The following is a 20,176-nucleotide window of genomic DNA, read 5'->3' on the forward strand; positions in this document are numbered from 1 at the left end:
GCCTGTCCACAAATGTCATGACGGTGTAATTCCATGACCCGGTTGGAGCTCTCATTACTGCGGTAACGGCCAAAACAGACTTGTTGGGACTGCGCCAAGCCTTCACGGTTTGGTAAACTGACTCTGATAGTCGTTCATCATGTGTTTACGTGCTGTAGAAGGAGCGTGGCGTTACTAGGGAAGGAATTCAACCTGAGGAGTCCTACAGGTTGAGTCAGACACAGACACAGACAGACACAGAAGCAGCAAGGTGAAGCATTTGAGCACAGATGATCCATAACAGTAACTTGGTCTGGAGACGAAGGGTTCAACTTCTGGGACTGGGTGGGACAGTCTCACGGTGGGTCGGAGAGGCAGGAGGAGACAGCCGAGACAGGGACAGTTGACTTTCAGATGGACTGATGGAAGACTTCCTGTTCACAGAGCTGGACAATGGACACGGAAAGACAGAGTCAGATTATGACATAAGTCACAGAGGGAGGTAGAAAATCTGTAAAAACTGTAGAATCAGAAATCTGTGAGGGCAGATTTTAAACCAGTATTTATAGTACCCTCACCCATGGAGGGAGAAACAACACTTCATCCTCTTCTGGATTTATATGCATAGTGATATTGAAGTTTATTAGGATTAGGTTCTTTAGGAAATTTGCATTTCATCCTATTAACAAATTCTAATGCATCTCATTAGTGATACTGGCCACATGCAGTAAGACATGATGTTCCCGAGGCCCAGTGGGCGAACAGACTGTAGTAAGAACATCAGTTGAGTTGTTAACGGTCTGTTGAGGTGTAGGACTATCCCTACCCTTCATCCATCCTCCTGTCTTTGTCCCGCTGCTCTCCGTCCACAGAGGCTTCTGTCTGATCCTCACTGCAGTACTCCTCAGCCTCCACCTCATTGAACTCCTCCCTCTGGCACTCACTCTGCTCAGTGGGCTCAACAACAATAGAGGGGAGTCGCTCCCGTCTGTAGAAGAAGTCTTCAGAGTAGGAGGTGCACTCTTCATCTCTGTTGATCTCAGGAAAGATCTTATACAGAAATGGTGTTTGGAAATAGTTAAAGTTTGAAAACCTGACCTTATGATGCTTTGGACACAGGTCAGATTTACATGCCATGGATTGGTTTTTAATTTTCACAGGTTGTTTTTTAATTTTTAAAAAGAAAAAAAAAAAAGAAAAATTCTCAGAACAGATTCAAGAAGTTCATTTGAAAACAAAAACTACGAAACAAAAGATGCCAAACAGCAGAGGCCACAGTATCAGAGTCAAGGGACTTGGGTAGAAGTTTTTACCTGATAGGCTCTGCTGCCTCGTCTCTGAGCTGCACTCTCCTCCATCTGAGATTCTACTGGACGGTGATGGTCGCTCATACTGGAAAACAGTCGAATCAAACGTTTATTTTATCCAACCAACCTCCACCAAAGCTTTATGAAGACATTTTGGCGACACCGTACAAGACTTTTGCGACTCCCAGCTGGGGGACCAATGTGACACATCTACAGACGTGTTGTGAGTTTGTGACATAAAGTAAAAGGTTAACACAGGTGTGCTAATCTAGATTAAAGATAAACCAAGAGGAATTTATTGACAGCAGCTTTAAGGTGGTTCAGTTTAGGCAGTGAGTATGACTAAAAAACCTTTCTCTTGAAATACTTCTATGTTTTGAGACTGATTTAAGAAAAAGAAATTGACAAATTAAACTGTACAGTAGTCTGGACAGTTCTGGCATCATTTGACTGGGATTTAGTTTTTTCAAAAATCAGTTTCATTTTTGTTTAATGCTAATAACTTTTTTTAACTTTCCACAATGTGTATTTTTGTAGTGGTGGCTTTAACCTTGGCTGTATCCTGCATATCTTGCCTTTTTAAGGGTAAAAAGAATTAGTTCAAATTTTACATCAAAGCCTGGGAATGTGTAATTGCTGTGTTTGTTGCAGTGGGACTCACACCCACAAACACACACACACTCCTGGCTGTTCTTGAGTTTTTCAGGTTTTAGTGGTGTTGTTTACCTGTGGGAAGCAGTGCAGCTCATCATCGCCGGGATTTCAAGAAGAGAAATATCAAATGTGTTCCAAATGTCTTCTTCCACAAAAAAATCTCCAAGGGAAGTGATTTCTCTGAAGTTAGTTGCTCTGCTTTCCTCTCTCCTCCTCTAAACTGAATCCTCATCCCTCTCCTACTCCTCTTCCTCCTGCTGCATTTCTACCTTCTCCTCCTGCACTGTTTGATTCAGTGACGCACTGAGACTAGCATGTAAACCTGCTTTAAGAGCTGACAGGCTTAGAGTCACCTTCAATTTTCAGCAAAGCCTTGATTCTACACGTGAGCTCGGAGCAGCAGAGGGCATAATCCTCTGGATGAACAGTTGAGTTAACAATCCTGGGATTTTTGTTCTTTTACCATGGTTAGGTTTGATAGATAGATAGATAGATAGATAGATAGATAGATAGATAGATAGATAGATAGATCTTTCTTTGAGGAAGCAATGTTAATCCTAGCCAATAGGAGGTGCTAAACTATGTCAGTGTTTTTTCATGTCATCTGTTGCTGTTTAATGGTCTCAGCCCATGTTGACAATATACAAAATATATACTGCGTTCTGTATGTGAGTGTGGGCGATGTGTGTGTGACATGGAAATGTTTGATCAAATTTCACAGGACAATTTTCTGTTTCTAAATGTAGGCCGTCGTGAAATGCTGGGTGTGTTCATGTCAGGATTTCCTTAGTGTTGCCCAAAAGCGCCGTCTGTGCTGACATATCCCTGAATGGTCATTTGAGATAAATCATTGGCACAGACTTCATTTTAAGCTGTTGTTCTGCAGACTCTCTGAAAAGCTCTGAAGTGAGACAGCGTTGAACACAACGCCAGCAGCAGATTTGCCCTGATGATTTCAGTGATATGGACCTCATGCATAAAATCTATTTTATTTTTTTCGTTTTCGTGCATTTGACGTTCCGAGACCTGTGTGAGACACAGACACCTCTGATTGAGCCGCTGATTTGTTTCTGATGGTACAGTATGTGTGGGTGATGAGGGTGGAATGTACGGCTGTTGTTTGCAGCAACATGAAAACAAACATCACCAGGTTTTAACATCAATAAAGTTCACTTCTATACATTTTTAAAAAGAGAGAATTTGTATTGATTAATTAAAAATAAAAGAAATTCCAAATTTTCACCACTCTAACATAATTTTGGTTGAATCAGAAAAAACAGGTTAAAAAACATGAAATGGAGAGAGCAGAAATTGAAGGCGGTGCCGTGTGACAGCTGTGGTATATTTATATTGAGAGAGGAGGAAGAGGCCGTTCACTCACAAAGTCACAGCAGAAAGAGAGGGGGGGGGCGAGAGACAGAGACCAGAGTGTGAGTGAGAGAGCACAGGATTGGACCGATGGAGAGAGAGGACTTTAACCAACGTAAAGCCCGTCTTTGCTGCATCTTTGGAGGGAAGATATGATGCTCGGAGAGTGACGAAGAGTTTCAACAGTTTCTGGTGTTCAACGGATTTCAGAGCAGACTGAATGTTAGAGTGTGAGCTCCTTCTGAGTCACGGCAGTAGTTCCTGTTTGCTTTGTGAGTAAAGAAAAAGAGGAAGATATGCAAACATGGAAAGGTAATAAAACAGAGTTACCAGTAAAGGTAATAGGAAAATAGGAACTGTCTCAGAGCACACACACACACACACACACACACACACCACCATCAGGTCCCATTGTTATAGTAGAAAGTTTGTTGTACTTTGAATAGAGGGAGTGGAAAGAGTCAGAGAAAGAGAGAGAGTGAAAGGGAGAGAGAGAGAGAAAAAGAGAGAGAGAGACTTAAACACCAAAAAAGGTCTTGAGTCCGAGCTGGAGAAAGTGCAGGCTTGACAGATGCTGCACAGCCATGGGGAGCCACAGTAGAAGGGCAGCGACGGCAGCGACAGAGATGGACAGACAGAGGGACGGGGGAAGTGACTCATAAAGACAAAAGGAGGGAGGAAAAAGTGTGACAACAGAAGAGGAAATGTGATCTGTACGAAGAGGATGTTGACACAGAAAACACACAGTCTCCCGTACAGGCAGCAGGTATAGAGAAAAGGGCAGGACCAGAGGGGCAGGGTGGGGTCAGGTGCCAACACACAGACCCCGTGTGTGTCTGTGAGCGTGCGTGCAGCCAGAAGGAGTGTGACTGTAAATGTGACTCTCCAAGGGAAACCAAACAGTGAGGTAACAGCTGATCCACCTTGGCCTGCAGTCAGTTCAACGATCCATGGACACAAGTGTTGGGTTAAAGCGCTGAACCAACACGTACCCACTGGCCCTCATGTCGACTGGTCCCGGCCGTGGGGCCCCTGGCCTGGCAGAGGGCCCCCAGACGACGGGACCTGTCGGTCTGCAGACCCTTCTGGACCTGCTGGTGGGCGTCTACCAGGAGTTCTGTTCCTCACCCTTTGCACAGGAGAAATATGTCTGTGGTTTTCTGCAGTGGGGTGAGTGGTTTCTTTTTTTTTCTTTTTCTTCCTCGCATGTTTGTGTCTGATGCTAGAAGCTTCTAACGTGGGATTTTATTCTGCACGGTATCAACAGTCAGTAATACATACAAACCACATACAAACGATATGAATAAAGTAGTGATTATAGGATCACTTCAACAGTACATAACAGTACTCTGTGTACTGTTATGTACTGTGACCCTGAACCTGATGCTGCATATGTTTGAAAGACAGTCTTTGTTCAGATGTTCAACACACTCCAGTCGTCCACTTCTTCTTATCACGTTGTCAGACTTTTTTATAGAAGGATTTTCAGGCAGTTTGTCCATGAACCCCTTAACCCAGAGTCAGATGTCTTTGTACATTCATTATCTACTGTAAGCTTCATTCTTTCATCTATGTCACGGTTCCAATAAACAGACTAGTACTTGACCTTTCAGTCCATTTTAGGTGAGCTTGACATTTTAGCATAAAAAAAATTATGTTTGGCTCCATGTTTGCATGATACTCTGTTTCATGGCAGACATACAGTATAACTGCTATGTTTAGATGGATGAATGGATGGATGGATGATAGATAGATGTATAAATACTAATGTTGATCCAAACAGCACATCTGAAAGAATAATCAGATCAAACCCGGTTGGCTCTAATTCCTGGGAAGATTCCTGGGAAGAAGATTATTCATTAACACTGCAAACATTTAGGAACCACAGCAACATCTTTAGATGGTCAGGAGCTGTGGTTGTTTTTATGAAGATATTTTTAGACTGGTTTGGACTAAGAATGAAGTAGATTCAAATGTGTCAAACTGAACTGCAACAGATTAACATTCCTGACGTTGGTTCATTGTAGAAAGTATCTTTACTCTGAACCAAAAGCCTGTTTTCCACTACTATAATTAAAGATGGAGCACAAGAACTGCTTGGATAGCATTTATTTGTGACCAAATCATTTTCTTTTGGTTCAAATAACTTACGAGTGGAACTATTTTCTGTGGTTTTTAAAGCAGCAGTGGTTGATGTTTGGCGAGAAACCTAATAACGTGCTGATCTAAGCAAATCTAAATAATTTGCCTCATCTTAAAGACTCTTTTTATTCCAGCTTTCTTGGCCACCTTAATTTAAGAGATTGAAGATATGTATACATAAATATACGTATAATTTTAATTTAACTTTTAAAGTTTTCTTAGCACAGATTCCACTATATTTTTGGTCATTTAAGTTGAAAATGATATTAAATATTTTGACTCTGCTTAAGTCTTCAAACTGTTTTCATATCTATTTGTAAAACATTACGTTTCTAAATAACCTAAGTGTGGCTTTGAAGCAATAGCTGTGAAGATGTCAGATGGGGGAGGGAGTCATGACAAAAGTCCTTCTCACAAAAGAGGAAGAAAACTGAAAATAAAAAACTACTTTTATACTAAGGTTAATAATAAATGGTTTATCATTTATAGTGCCATTTTCTTGGTACTACCACTTCCTATAACATCCCCCCCCCCCCCCCCCCCCCCTTTTTTTTTTTTTTCTCTTCTTCTTAAATCCTCTGCCTACCTGCCCTTCTTTGTATACACAGCCCTCCCACTTGCCTTGTGTCTAGTCTTTCTTTCTGCTGAACACTGTCTTAGTCAGCTGCACCTCCACTGATAAAATACCTCTGCAGTTGTGGTTCATAATTCCCTTTCTATGGCCAGCACTAGATGAAGGTTTGTGCTTTTCCTGACACTAACACAACACACCTTGGTGGTTCAGTGATCCTCGCTTTTTTTTTTTTTTTTTTTTGATGAGCTCTAGTTGAATTGTCTGAGGAACTAAACTTAAAAATTAAAAATAAGTTTGGAGAAATACATTCAATATGCTTATTGTCAAACACAGTTCAATGTCAAATTTCTGTTTGTACCAAGCATGTAAAAATCACCAGAGACCTACATTGACAAAAAACGAAAGAAAAACTACTACTACTACTAAAAAAGTAGAATGATTTAAAAAGAAAATGAAAAAGGTCATTACTAATAAAAATTGTAATTGCATTATGTTCTATCAAAGCATTCCAATGACTCCTCCTTTAAATGACTACAACACCAGTGGATTATTTTTAAGAGACCAGGCCGACGTGTTCAGTGGAAAAGTATGCTGTGTCACAGCTGTTAAATGACCATGACGGTGGAGAGTACAGGAGGCCAAGCTTATGTTTAGAGCTGAGCTGTGTCCACACACACACACACACACACCTGCCTCGGCATTGTGAGCCAGCAGAGATGAAGCATAAAAGCAACTGGAGATTAGTACGAGGTCATGAAAGTCAACGTTCCCCTGCTGACGATCTGCTGCTGATGATGAAGCAGGAGAGTCTTCAGCTGGTGTCAGTGACACGTACAGTACTCTGTGACCTTATTTAACAGAAGTTGTCAAGCATGTGACTGTATTATATTGTTCATTTGACAAATGGGGTTAGAAGATTATTTACTGTGGTTGCAAAGAATAAACACAACTTGGAGGAAAGCTTTCAGGAAACTGTTCTTGTTATAGGTCTGTGTTTACTTGTGCTTTGCCTTAAAAAATGTCAGAAATTGAAATATTTGAAATGATCAAATTAGTAGTGTAAACATGTAAAACAAGAGTAGCCCGGAAAAAGCCCCGCCTCCAAAAAAAAGTAAAGTTGGTTCCATCAACATAAATCTGTCTTTTGGAAAACCACGGGTGCAGGAAACAGATATGACAGGATAGAGAGTAATGTCCATTTCCTTGATTACTTCACACTGAAAAGTATCAATGGTGTGAAGATAACAAAATGGAATCATTTTTATTAAATTCAAAATGCTGTTCTCTTTTTCTTGAAAACCATCCTAAAGAAGTTTCCAGGATCAGTCTATTAACACTGAGATTAAACATTCTCCCATTACTGCCTGTTGTTCCAGGAAACTTTTAAAACCAGTGTGTGGCGCAGCAGTTTATAGACAGTGTTTCTGCCTGGACTGAATTCCTCTCAGTGTGTGAGGTAGACAGGAATGAAAATAAAAATAAAGGACTGGAAAACTTGCTGTAATTCATAAATGATAAGGGCTATTTTCAGCCCTCCAATTCAGAGAATGGTTCTGCTCAAGAGGAACTCCCTTTATGGTGAAAAGAACCTTCTGTTCAACCAAAATCACAGTGTGAGCAACAAGAAAGAACATGATCAAGCTCCAGGAATAAAGACAAATGTAAACAATATGGTGGGAGTATTTGTGTTTCCAGTAAAGTCACAGTCTCTGTTTCTCTCCATCTCAGCTGAACCTTTGGTGAGGCAGGTAAAGAGGACCCGGATCAAAAGAGAAGACTTTCACATTCTCAAGGTGATTGGCCGAGGAACGTTCAGTGAGGTAAATAATGACCTTTTGCAGTAATGTACAACATACTGATATGTATTTTGTAGTGGTACAATTCCTGAGGTTTGTAATAAATACTAAAATTCAACAAGACTCATATGTGGCTACAGTGTGTACACTCTCTAGTCCTGGCCATAATGAAAGTACCTTCACCATCCTGTACATTTTTGCCTTTGGTTGATATTCCTAATACCCAAACCTGTGACCAGTTTACCTGTTAACCTCTAGGAGTCTCAACCTGAGGGTCGTTGTGTGATCTTTTATGTCTCACTCTGCCGCCGTCTCCCTTTTTGGAGTTTTTTAAAAGTATCAATTTATAATTTTGTGATTGAAAAAGCACTACAGTTAAACTCTTGATCTTTTTATGATTTAGAATCACAAATACTTCATGCATTACTAGGAGAGAAGGAGTTGAAAAGTAGGACTTTCACATGGAAGAAAACAACAACAAAATCTCTTCACGAGCATGTTTAAAGTTACTGACAACAAAACAAGAGAGCTAAAATATATATAAAGTACGTAAAAAAACACACATTGCGGTGCATCCACAAAGGCAAAGATTGGGATTTAGTTTTCGTTGTATTTGTAGATGTCCTAACTTAACTTACAGCAGTTTGTAAATCTTTTTTTCTCAAAATGTGAAAAACAAAACTATTACTTTTCTGATCGTAAGCCTGCTCCCCAACAGAGTAAAGTAGAGGACAGACAGAGCGGAGAGATACTGGAGCGAGGAGCCTGCAGGCATGTTTTGGAGTCCTACAGTAGACAGAGTGTATATATACAGCATTCTTTACACGGGGCACACTGTATACACAACACTGCACTGAATCAATTTATTTCAGATGACTCACTGTGCCTGGCATTAAGGAATGAAGGGCTTTAAAGTGCTGCCCCTGCATGTGCTGCCCCCTGTGGTTATTCTCTCTCACCGGCGTTGCAGGTCGCCGTGGCCAGGATGCGAAGCACGCAACAAGTGTACGCTCTGAAGATTATGAACAAGTGGGACATGCTGAGGAGAGGAGAGGTACACGCCAACACATGTGCACACAGTACCGACTCAGACAAGTCTCAGTGCTGTACAGCAAACACTGGCGTGGCTCTGGTTGTGGGTTTTAATCCCCCGTCTCTGTCCTGCACAGACAGCGTGTTACCAAGAGGAGAGGGAGGTTCTACTGAAGGGCGACAGACGCTGGATCACAGAATTGCACTACGCCTTTCAGGACGACAACTATCTGGTCGGTATTAACCACACCGAATTTGACAAACTGAAGGCAGATGCACATCTTTGGGTTAGAGCAGACCCTGTCAAACTCAATTTCACAGTGGGCCAAAACTAAAATGGGACGAAGATGCGGGCCAAACTGAATATTTATTAAAAAAATTGTTCATTTTTTCCCTTCTCTCCAGATATGTAATATCTAATATGAACATTTTTTCATATGGAAACAAACTAGTTTCGCGTAAACATAGAATCTGGAACAACCAAAACTTAATATTATAAACACATGAGAAATTAAATTTGAAATAAAACACACATCAGTAGTATTTGATTCTTATGTCTCTGGCCATTGGAGTTAACAAAAGAACAACCAAAAATGTATGTGCTATAATATCCTGCATACACCGCTAATACTACATCCCGGAGGAATATAGTGCTGGCGGACCGGTTCTAATAGACATTTCATATGATCTCACAGGCCAAATATAATGACAGCATGGGCCAGATTTGGCCCACGGGCCTGAGTTTGACAACTGTGGGTTAGAGCATAGTCCAGGGGTCTGCAACCTGTGGTTCTGGAGTCACATTAGCCTCAGCGTTGGCTACCTGCAGGATTAATGTTTGATGTCTGACTTGACTGATGCTTTAAATCAGTATTATAGGAAGCTTTTAAAAATGGTATGAATATGTTAACTGTCGTTCTCTGCCCTCTCCTAGTACCTGGTGATGGATTACTACGTTGGGGGGGACCTGTTGACCTTGCTTAGTAAATTTGGAGACAGGATCCCTGAAGACATGGCTCAGTTCTACTTGGCTGAGATGGTCATGGCCATTGACTCTGTCCACAAACTGGGTTATGTGCACAGGTAGAGTAACTGAGCAGAACCTTTATCGTAACCACCCCCCACCCACAGCCATATAAAGTGGTTTATAAAGTGGTTAAAGTTGGTAAATGTCCATCACACTGTAACCTCAGTCCAGTCTCAATATTCCAGTGCATTCTTCTTGTAAATAAAAACATGGTAGTTTTTATGGTTTTCTACAATGTTCCTGACAAAGAGACATCAAACCTGACAACATCCTGCTGACTGCTGATGGACACATCAGACTGGGGGACTTTGGTTCCTGTCTCAGGCTGCTGGATGATGGGATGGTGAGAGATTTAATTTATTTACTTACTCTTTAAAGCTACTGTTTGTAGTAGCAATTATAATCAGTGTTTATCAAGTGGCGGCCCATGGGCTGAATTTGGCCTGCTAAACCAACCAATATGGCCCGCGACTGGATTTCAAAATGTGATTTTTATTTCTTTTCTAATTTATCTGATACAAATATCACAAAAATTATAGTTATGCTATTAATTAATTAGACCTATATCTAACACTGTGATAAATATTACATAATAAAAGTCAATGTTTAATTTGGCTTCATTTTCGATGATCTCTTCGTAGGTTCACTCATCACTAGCTGTCGGAACTCCAGACTATTTGTCTCCAGAGATTCTAGCAGCGTTAGAAGGAGGGGTGGGCTATGGTCCTGAATGTGACTGGTGGGCTCTGGGCGTCTGTGCCTATGAGATGATGTTCGGAACCACACCCTTCTACGCCGAGTCCCTCTCAGAAACCTATGCCAAGATCATCCACTTTAAGGTAATTCATTCATGGTTATTTTTAGTATGACTACTTAGTATAGGCCTTCAAAACATATTGAAAACATTATGAATCATTTATTGTTTGTTGTTTATTTTTTAGGAATATTTTGAGTTCCCTCCATCTGGACCTCAGATATCAGACAAGGCCCATTCATTCATCGCCGGACTCATCTGTGACAGGGAAATCCGTCTGGGGAGAAAAGGTTTTGGCGACTTCAGGAGCCACCCGTTCTTCTCTGGACTAGACTGGGGTTCACTGCATAAGATCTCTGCCCCGTACCTACCTGACGTCTCTAATCCAACAGATACATCCAACTTTGACATCCTGGATGACTGTCTCAGTGACGCAGTTGGTTTTTCCTTTTGTCTTTTATTTTCCAGTATACCTTTATACTGCATGAATGGGAAAATATTTTTTTCTTGCAAGACTGTAACTGATTACATCCTGATTAAATGATAACAGCAGGTTCTGTTCCGCAGGAGACACTGTCGGATGTACTGCACAGCGCACCAATCGGAGTACACTTGGCTTTTGTGGGATATTCTTACACTGCCACTAGGTGAATATGAGCATCATGATGTGTGAGGAGAACCTCCATTGGGTCTCCATGAGGATGCTAACAGGTGGAGGACTCTACATTTCCTAGGCAGACTGGTGCCATGGACCGCAGTCAAGACATCATGATGCAGATCGACTACACCAGGCTGAGGGAGTACGGTGGTTTGTACACAGCCCAGAAACTGGTGAGACATCTGCACGCCGAGATACAAACGCTCGGTCGGCTAGTGTCGTCTGTCTGGTGTTGGTCAACTTGAGACTAATTCACCTGTGGTTTGAATTCAGAGCCAGCTGTTGCATCTCACAGATACCCTGCCAGACTCCCTGTCTGCTTTACTAGAGCCCCCGCTCACTGTGGGCCAAGGATGTACCTGTTCCACGTCCACGCAAACTACCACTGAGGAGATAGAGGAGGAGGAGGAGGAGGGAGGAGCGGAGCAGTTATCAGTACTTGATAAAGACCTGCAGCGGTAACACAGTCAGGTTTTATTTACATTCAAAGAAGTACATTTTGATGTTGGTTGTGCATAGTGCACAGAGTTTCTGTGTTCTGTGTTCATGTACAAGAAGTACATTAAAACTGATGATGTACTAACAAACCAAGTCTTCCCTTTTCATTCAGCAGGCTGAAGGAAGCAGAGCAGAGACACTCTGAGCTGGAGAAGAAAATGGAGATGCTGAAGCAGGAGATGCAGGAGTGGAGAGTCCCCACAGACACAGGCGAGGATCAGTGTCGACTGTCAGGTAATGATTTCAATACATATATGAACGCTCAATACGTGTATGCACATGGATTTTGCCCAGAAATATTTAAAGCACTGTTAACATGATTAGGTGTATATTTATATTTACACACTGCAGTGGGCGGAGTCACAATTTAACTGCATACATAAAAGTTAAAAAATGTCAAAAGTCAGTGTAAACTACTATAGAAATTAGTTAGAATACCTGTGACACCACATCAGCCATTCAAACTGAATTCACTTTGCAAAGGGAAAACTCCTACTTAGCCTCTTCTATTTGAGAAACATTACCTAATGACAAATCCATCCATTAAACCACAGCAATACTTTACAGCCCAGAGTTTCCTAAAAACAACACCAACGTGAGGTGCAATGAGTTCCAGATAATCTGAGCGGCTGTGAATAAACACAGAGCTGCACAGGCCCAGCAGCATCTGCTTATACTGGAGGCCTTGTGCAGGACATGGTGGTAAATACCCGCTCTAAGAATAGCCTGGGTATGCAGGGACTTGAACGGCCTTTTCCATAAATCAATACAGAGTCATGTGGGGATTTTTGTTTGTTTTTTTGTTTTAAAGTTACAGTGTAGGAGGTTCTGCTGGACTAACGATCAAAACCACACTTCCTGTTACTGCAGCGTCCTGATGCATGTCTGTGTAAACACATCAGTCAACGGCGTCACACCTCCTCACTCTGTCCGCACGTATTCAGTCACCATCGTACGCTGGGTGTTTCGGGTTGTGTTCATCTCGGGGCTGAACGCCTGCACTCTGATACACAGGCTCTGATGTTCCCTTCTCTTCCTTTCAAATGCAGACTTGAATCTCTACCCAGTATCCCTTACTCTGCCTGCTCACTGTGTGGAAGCACCCGGGGATGTAAGCTTTTTTTAATGCACTTTTATACTGAGCATGTTACGGTTGAAACTTTGCATAATTGTTGTTGTCAGGCCAGAACAGAGAGTGATGGGTCGACATTAGACATCTGGGTTTGGCCTTTGTTGCGTTTCTGTTGTGTTTGCTCCGGGCTCTCCCGACTGACTTGCTTTTGTTTCAGAGGAGGAGTGCGCCCCCAGCTTGTCATTATCCGTTGGTGATTCATCTTCACCGCCACCTGCTCCTGTTTCACAGGGTACATACCAAATCCACAATATTAATTTGTCTTTAGTATTACTTTAGTATTTATAGTAATTTTTTCTGGACAGCACCTGGTGGACAGTCGTGGTACTGTGGGTATTAAACCAAATATGCAAGTGAGCTCTTGATGCAACACATTAACCTATAACACTGTACATCCCACATTATTATTATCATCTATATCATTATTACTATTATTAGCATAATTATTATGCATTATGTAAATGGTAATTTCCTTCGTTAAGTGAAAGAAGAAGAATTGCTTATTTATATTTTGGTGAAGAGTATTGCCCAAAACTTTACTTCCTAAACAACTCTGTTAGCAGTAAGTACTTTACATTCAGAGCTATTTTAAAATGAAGGCTAAAAGTTGTGTTATGTCAGGATCAGTTATCAGTTCCTGTGGGAACGTGTTCCATGGGTAGACACTGTCGAATGATTCTATTGTGTGAATGTAAATCGGCCTGTTTTGATGGCGTGGTCTGTTTCATTCCACAGGTTCACCTCCCACGGGTGATGAGTGAGTCGTACCTGCTGGTTTGTGCAGAAGGGGGGGAGGTGGAGGCCTGGGGGAGACGCTGTTCTAACGAACTGTCCTGAATGCATTTTCAGGAAGCACATGCCTGGAACTTGTTCCATATCAGCAGGATGACGGACTGACACTCTGCTCATCCCTCTCTCTCTCTCTCTCCGTCCTGCTCATCAGCCTAGAAAAAGTTCAGAGGAGGACAAGAAGTAAAACACGAGAACGAAAAAGACTCGGACAACAATCTGTGAGCACAACATTACAGAGGGAATATTTAAAAATGAAAGCTTTGTTAAAATGAGTTGTCATTCAGACTGCTGTGATCTGAAGAGGGAGAATGATGGAGACATTTTCTGACCTTCCTCAACTGATCGCCAGACTGAACGTTATAATCGAGATGCACTGATTTCAGAGCACACTGACAAAGAACAAGAAAATCTTTAATGTGATACCAAACATTTCTGTTAAAGTGTACGGCTCTTTAAAGAGGAAAACTATAAATTCAACACCTTATCAAAAGTTGATAAAGTTCTTAACAGTTACTGAAGATATTAACATATACTCAGTATTCCTGTCTCTGACACTGCACAGATATAGAATTAAGTGGTTTATTTTTCTCACTACACCACATCACAGCAAACAGGCACTTTACATGTAAGTTTAAGAACTTACCATATGATCAAACAGTCAGGCTATATGAACAAATGGGATGGTATTTTTCCAGCACCTTGGTTTGGTTTGTCCTGTTTCATTTTGCAGTAGTGATCACAGAGTTTTAGTGTATGCTGTACTGAACCACTGCCGACTGTTCCAGTGTGATGTGCTGCGTGAATAGAACGGACTGGTGAAATGAATTATAACATGATTTCCAATAATAAATCTAATTTGTTAGATCGCTATAGTCCACCACTTTATCATTTCAGATTTATTTCAAATAAATGTACACTATTATACCAACCACCAAACATTATTAATCCAGATAATGTCATAGATGACATCGGTTAATGGTACTATTTAATTTGAAATTTGATTTCAAATTTAATTTGAAATAATTCTTGCCTCAGTTATCAGTCCATAATTATAATAATTTAGCATTTTGTTCAATTTACAAATTCAATGAAAGTTTGGGAGTTTGTATATTTATATAAAAAACACTAAAACACTAAAGTTGCTTTGTTATGCCACTATACAATAGTGAATATAGTGATTCCATAAAGTGTCCAACAACAGTTTGTTACTAGATACAATCAACAATCAGTCTCCACTGTAGGACAGCTTCTGTTGATTGCCTCGTTTACTCCCTCGTTGTCATTGTCAGGAAATGAACATATCAAGACACATGCACCAGATATACATTATATCCATGTGTAACATATACTTCTTATTTATCTTAAGTACTGCCATTTTAAGGTAAACTAAGCAGAAATTTCTAAAGTGCTTTCATACACAGTCACAATGTGTTTTAGCATGATGTCGACTTGCACTTCTAAATAAATAGACACAACCACAGGAGGAGTGGTTCAAATAACGAAGAATGCTGTAACTTAATGTGGAATGTACAAAGTACCAAATAAATATTTTTTAAATTTGTTCACTAGTTTTATTTTTGATCCAATTATTTAAAAATAATAATAATAATGCATTCCCTTTTTTCCTCTACAGCAGGTACAATTGTGGAACCCAGAGCCAGGTATTTAGAACCTTTTGAACTATGACTGTATGATTTCATCCATCTTCTACCACTTTTTTTTTTTTTAGGGACGCGGTGGTGCTGGACCTGATCCTTGTGGTCATCTGGTGAAGGTAACAGTACCCAGTACATCACTCACACTCAAATCTAACACGTCCACCATTAAGATCTAACTTTGTTCCCATATTTTATCTAACTTTTTAACCCTTTGAACCCCAATAGATGTGGTTTGTATGTTAGTCAATTGAAAAAATGTGTCTCTTCTCGTAGCGATGTAGTCATTGTCACTGAAGTGTTTGTTTTCCCTGGACATAATACAAAGTGGTTGTGGTCATGAACGCTAAAGAAAATGAACTTAAAGCAAGTTATTATTCACATTTGAGAACATTTAGAACAGTCATAGAGAACTTGTGATACGTTTCCTAAGAGGCACAAGATTTTTTTTTATTTCATATATAACATATAAAGCATATAAAATGTAGAAAAAGTCCATGTTACATATACTATATATGTATATATATGTATATATATGTATATATATATATAGCTTGTTGTAAATGTATATCTTTATTTTCAGTATTGCTGCAGCTTTATTACATGGTACTGTGAATCCTGACATGTCCTACATGTAGTATGAAGGATTGGAGTACAGCACATAGGGGTTGAGTTTACAGTCTGCTGATGGAAAGCTGCTGCCGTCGTGGGCCTGGCGGCGGTAGTATCTGCGGAGGGCAGGGCTGCCCGGGTGGCACTGCCTCACATGGAGGAAGTATTCATCAGGGCGGCCGGATGTGAAGCCGCAGTCCTCACACACGAAGATCTTGGAACGTCTCTGTCGATAGGCGTACTGTTGAAGAACGCCATGAATTTTCCTCATGTGAGACTCCAGGGAGCATCGCTGCGTGAAGGCTTTTTCACACAGTTCACACTTGTAAGGACGAATACCTGCAGCAGATGGAGACTTTATTCATCTACATGTTTGAGTAGAAGCACTTTGACATTTGTTTTCCTGTTGGTTAAAATATCTTTTAGGGTTACTGCACAGTGACCACTCTTATTTCTGTAGCTGAGGCCAACATTGATGTAAAAGTGAGTTAAGACCAAAGGTTTACATTTTCATCATGTTTCCAGTGTTTTAACAGTACGGAGTAATGTGCAAGTGCTACATAAACCCAGTAGGTGGCAGCAGCTTTTAAAACCTGAAGTACCATAGGGATAGGCAGAACAACTGCAAAAATAAATATAGTTTCTTCTCATTCAAGGTTATATAAACACTGTAGTTGTAAGGGGTTGGTATAGTTTTGTTTTTATTTAGCTTTTTTGGTCAGATATATTTATATATTTAGGTTAGGCATAAATATGTTTGACTCCTCTGAGGTTTTGCTAACCTTTTGTGGTTCGAGTTATTCAGCTAAATCCAGGTTACTGAGTTGTCGCAGTGCTGATAATGAAAAGTTTGAACTCCAGATACAGTGTTGAGTCTGCTCATAACTTATGCACAGAGCATATGAACCGCGTTTGGAGCGCCCTCTGCAGGTCACACAAAACGTGACTACATTTCACCTGCAGAAAGTGTGGCCTAGATTTGAATTTATGGACACACAAATCTTTAGTGTGTCTGTGTGTGTTGTGGGGTTGTGTGTGTGCGAGTCACCCCCGTCTCACCTGTGTGTGTTCTCATATGCCTTTTGAGGTCAAACGTGTCGTTGAATCCTTTGCCACAGTATCGACAGGGGTGTCTCTTCACCAGGCTGTGACACTTCAGGTGACGAGTCAACATTCGCTGCAGAGGAAATATCTTGTGGCACACTGAGCAAACAAAGTCAGCCGATCCTGGGGAATTACGTGGACGAGGCTGGTGGAGAGAAATGAGAAATGAGCGAAGAAAGGCCAAAATGATACTACACCAAACTGAACAAGAATTCTGAAAAGGTTAGAAACAATAACCACATAATGTGATTTGTAATATTTGTCATAGAAAAAGCATTTCTTAAAATGTAATGTTAACTTTTTATATTTTTTATTATTTTAAAATATGCTTGTTTTACATGATTTAAGTCATGAACTACAGCAGGTAAAACGTGACAAAATATAGCTAATATATTTTTAAAAGAGCTATAAATATATATTACTTTATTCAATTATTAAATCAAATTGAATTATTTTCCTTTGTTTGTTGGAAAATAAATGTTAGTCAAATGCTTTAACTGTTCATTAGAAATATGTGTTAAAAATATTAAAAATTCATTTTTATGTAGGAATCTGTTTACCACTACTCTAACTATTTATCATTTGCTATAGTAGTTATTACTTATAAGTGGTATTTTTTATGTAATCTAAAGCGACCCAAGTTGTAATGTGAAATCCCCAGGAAACACAATAATGAGAAGAAATGTCTGACTTTACCTTGGCTCTAGAGATGGTTGCCAGTCCACTGGAATGATAGAAGGAGCTTCGGACCATCAGTGCGGACCAGTCCAGCCTGGCATCAGTCCTCGGTCTTTCTCCGGACCCTAGTAAAGACATTTCCGTCCTCGCTGCTGTCTCACGTCCCATACTGGCTCCAGGCTGAGAGACAGTGACCGTCTGTTTACTGTCGGTACTGCACTGGTTCTTTTGCTTAACATGTTCAGTGTCTGGGTGAAGAAACAAAACAGTTGTTAGTGAGTAAATTAAACAATTAAATCTATATCAAGCAGGGAGCAAACTTGTCGACCCAGCGTTTGCAGTAGTTGAAATTCTTACCGACTGCCTCGTCTTCTTTCCACTCATGTTGTTCCGGTTCTTTCCACTGCCAGGCTCCACACGGACCTTGTTTCTTTTTGATCAGGAAAGACCTTGGCATCCTTTTGGTTCTCTTACTGCTGCTGTATTACCTGGATCACTGTGAATGTTGGACTGAGAGCTTTGGGTAAGGTGGTGATGGAGGTGGTGGTTAAGAGGGGTGTAGTCGGTGTTTTGACTGGAGTACACCTGTGTTGACGTGCGCCATTTTAACTGGTCCCCCACTGATTTTGCATGTCAGGTAGTGAGAATCCGGGCAAGTGGCCCTTGACATGCAAAGTCTGGCCCCTCAACCAAGCCCTGGCCCCACACAGAGGGCTCGGTCTGAGTAACAGGAGCAAGCACAGAGGAGCCACAGCTTTAACTGCTAGGTAAATCAGTCCTTTTTCATCTTTGTCACCCCTGCCCCACTCCTTTGTGCACTATTGTATAGTGAGATTACACAGCCATTCAACTCACTCACTGAAAAGATGTCAAACTTTGCCGTTTATTAACTGTGGTGTTTACGTTACTTCACATGCATGATGGCACTTTCTGACCAGTGTACACTGGGAGCAACGTCAGCCCTACTGTTCTAATATTGTCATCTAATTTTTATATAAATCCCTTCATAAGTATGTACTTCTTTGGGAGGGGAATTCTGCTCGGGAACAACGACAGTGGGTTAAAGCAAACTGCTGGCCTTTGTCTAATTGTTTGTACTGACATTGTATACTAAGGAGGAAAATCAACTGAACGCATCTCCAGCTGATTTCACTGGACTCTGCATAGCAAATACAAACATGGCCTGAAACTGAAGCCTGTCATGCAAATATCAATAGAGGTCACTCCAAGAACGTCAGGAGGCTAATGTTCTACAAACTGTACTGCATTAAAAACACATTAGCCGTGCCTTATCACGCTCATCCATTCACATGGACCAGGTCTCTGCATTTCAACAGTTCTTATACATTAATACCACAGATAAGTCAGTGCAGAAACACTGAGAAGGCATCAAATAAAACAGTCAATCATTAAATTGTAGCATTATTACAGCTATGAAACCCACATTTTATTAATGTTTTAATGGAACAGCAACATTAATTTTGATTTAAAGAAAAATAATTCAGTGTGTTGGACAATGACATCGTCCTTAGCGATGCAGAAGTTGTTTATAAATGCATCGTGATAATCAAAGCTAAAACCGACTTGAGGTCATTTTTATTCTAATGTTTTATTGCCTGAGCAATAAGACCATGAGATATGGTTGGTCAATCTTTACTTCATCCCTTTGTGAAAGATGAGATGTGCAGATATACGTAGTGCTAACGTTCCCTCAAAGGGCCTGCCGACTGTACTGTGTGCATTTGCTGTTCGGAGCTGCGCTCTAACTGTATGCAAAACAACGCTGCAGCATGGAAATAAAATGGTAAAAAGCAGCTCCACTTTGGAAAAATGTCCTTCCAGTGATTGCAGGAGATTAAATAGAGAGAGATAAGATGGGGAAAAGCAAATATTTATGTTCATGCTTACATGAGGTATCTCTTAGGTCAGAGGTTCTCAGACTGTGGTGCGCATACCACCAGTGGTGCTCTCTCTAGTGGTACACAAGGAAAATTAATATTTTCACATTTACATTTTCAATTGAATAAATCTGAAACATACCACGCACAATTAATACAACATTTAAACATGATCATCTGCTGTGGACTGCAGACAGGTCAGAAAAGCACACGCACACTTACAGTGCTAACAATTAAGCCACGCCCCTCTTTAAACATCATACCACCATTAGAATTTTTCCCCTCACTTTTTATTCACACATACATATACTGTATACTGCACCTGTTCCAGCATCCATTGGCCTCCACACTGACAGCTGCCCCAGTGTGACCCCTGTATGACTGCTGCAGCGACAAAACGTAGCTGGAACTTCTCCTCCTCTCGTGTCCACTGCTGTTGTTTACTGATGCTTTTGGAAGACATTTATGGGTAAAAATTGTCTCCATCAACTGATACAGAATGACACACAATAAAGA

The 20,176-nt window shown here is 40.7% G+C and overlaps 2 protein-coding genes and 1 long non-coding RNA gene across 7 annotated transcripts; 2 read left to right on the forward strand and 1 right to left on the reverse strand.

Moving 5' to 3' along the window:
• The first annotated feature begins 3,312 nt into the window (after positions 1–3,312).
• On the forward strand, positions 3,313–15,600 carry dmpk (DM1 protein kinase). Of its 5 annotated transcripts, XR_003052914.1 has the most exons (17): positions 3,314–4,478; positions 7,753–7,844; positions 8,791–8,874; positions 8,990–9,085; positions 9,787–9,935; positions 10,129–10,222; positions 10,521–10,718; positions 10,821–11,069; positions 11,201–11,280; positions 11,368–11,464; positions 11,565–11,749; positions 11,902–12,023; positions 12,839–12,900; positions 13,079–13,153; positions 13,657–13,931; positions 15,347–15,374; positions 15,443–15,600. XR_003052914.1 is itself a non-coding variant. In XM_017041463.2 (15 exons), the coding sequence occupies exons 1-15, from the start codon at positions 4,313–4,315 to the stop codon at positions 13,756–13,758; spliced, it is 1,848 nt and encodes a 615-aa protein (XP_016896952.1). In that variant the 5' UTR covers positions 3,313–4,312; the 3' UTR covers positions 13,759–14,095. The 5 variants fall into 5 exon arrangements, 3 of the variants coding, with proteins under 3 accessions (XP_016896952.1, XP_008330790.1, XP_008330789.1); XR_003052913.1 differs by lacking the exon at positions 15,347–15,374 and having other exon boundaries at positions 15,443–15,575; XM_017041463.2 differs by lacking the exons at positions 15,347–15,374; positions 15,443–15,600 and having other exon boundaries at positions 3,313–4,478; positions 11,905–12,023; positions 13,657–14,095.
• A 180-nt stretch (positions 15,601–15,780) lies between these two features.
• LOC103395033 (putative transcription factor ovo-like protein 3) lies at positions 15,781–18,254 on the reverse strand. Its single transcript, XM_025065671.1, has 4 exons — positions 18,120–18,254; positions 17,781–18,010; positions 17,040–17,229; positions 15,781–16,319 (listed from the first exon to the last, which is right to left on the reverse strand). Exons 1-4 carry the CDS (start codon positions 18,217–18,219, stop codon positions 15,997–15,999), a joined length of 843 nt encoding a protein of 280 aa, XP_024921439.1. The 5' UTR covers positions 18,220–18,254; the 3' UTR covers positions 15,781–15,996.
• On the forward strand, positions 17,168–18,299 carry LOC112488626 (uncharacterized). The gene is made up of 3 exons (XR_003052915.1): positions 17,168–17,306; positions 17,792–17,973; positions 18,173–18,299. It is a non-coding gene; the product is annotated as an uncharacterized LOC112488626 (long non-coding RNA).
• The last annotated feature ends 1,877 nt before the right edge of the window (positions 18,300–20,176 follow it).

This window comes from Cynoglossus semilaevis, chromosome 19, assembly GCF_000523025.1.
Source record: "Cynoglossus semilaevis isolate Cse_v1.0 chromosome 19, Cse_v1.0, whole genome shotgun sequence".
Lineage (NCBI taxonomy): Eukaryota > Metazoa > Chordata > Actinopteri > Pleuronectiformes > Cynoglossidae > Cynoglossus > Cynoglossus semilaevis.

Excerpts from the sequence above, each read along its gene's own strand:
- LOC103395033 (XM_025065671.1), bottom strand. The coding sequence starts at position 18,219 with ATGCCAAGGTCTTTCCTGATCAAAAAGAAACAAGGTCCGTGTGGAGCC. Across the intron at positions 17,230-17,780 it reads CAACCATCTCTAGAGCCAAG|CCTCGTCCACGTAATTCCCC; the intron begins GTAAAGTCAGAC and ends TCTCTCCACCAG. Across the intron at positions 16,320-17,039 it reads GCATATGAGAACACACACAG|GTATTCGTCCTTACAAGTGT; the intron begins GTGAGACGGGGG and ends CATCTGCTGCAG.
- dmpk (XM_008332567.3), top strand. The coding sequence starts at position 4,313 with ATGTCGACTGGTCCCGGCCGTGGGGCCCCTGGCCTGGCAGAGGGCCCC. Across the intron at positions 7,845-8,790 it reads GCCGAGGAACGTTCAGTGAG|GTCGCCGTGGCCAGGATGCG; the intron begins GTAAATAATGAC and ends CCGGCGTTGCAG. Across the intron at positions 10,223-10,520 it reads GGCTGCTGGATGATGGGATG|GTTCACTCATCACTAGCTGT; the intron begins GTGAGAGATTTA and ends ATCTCTTCGTAG.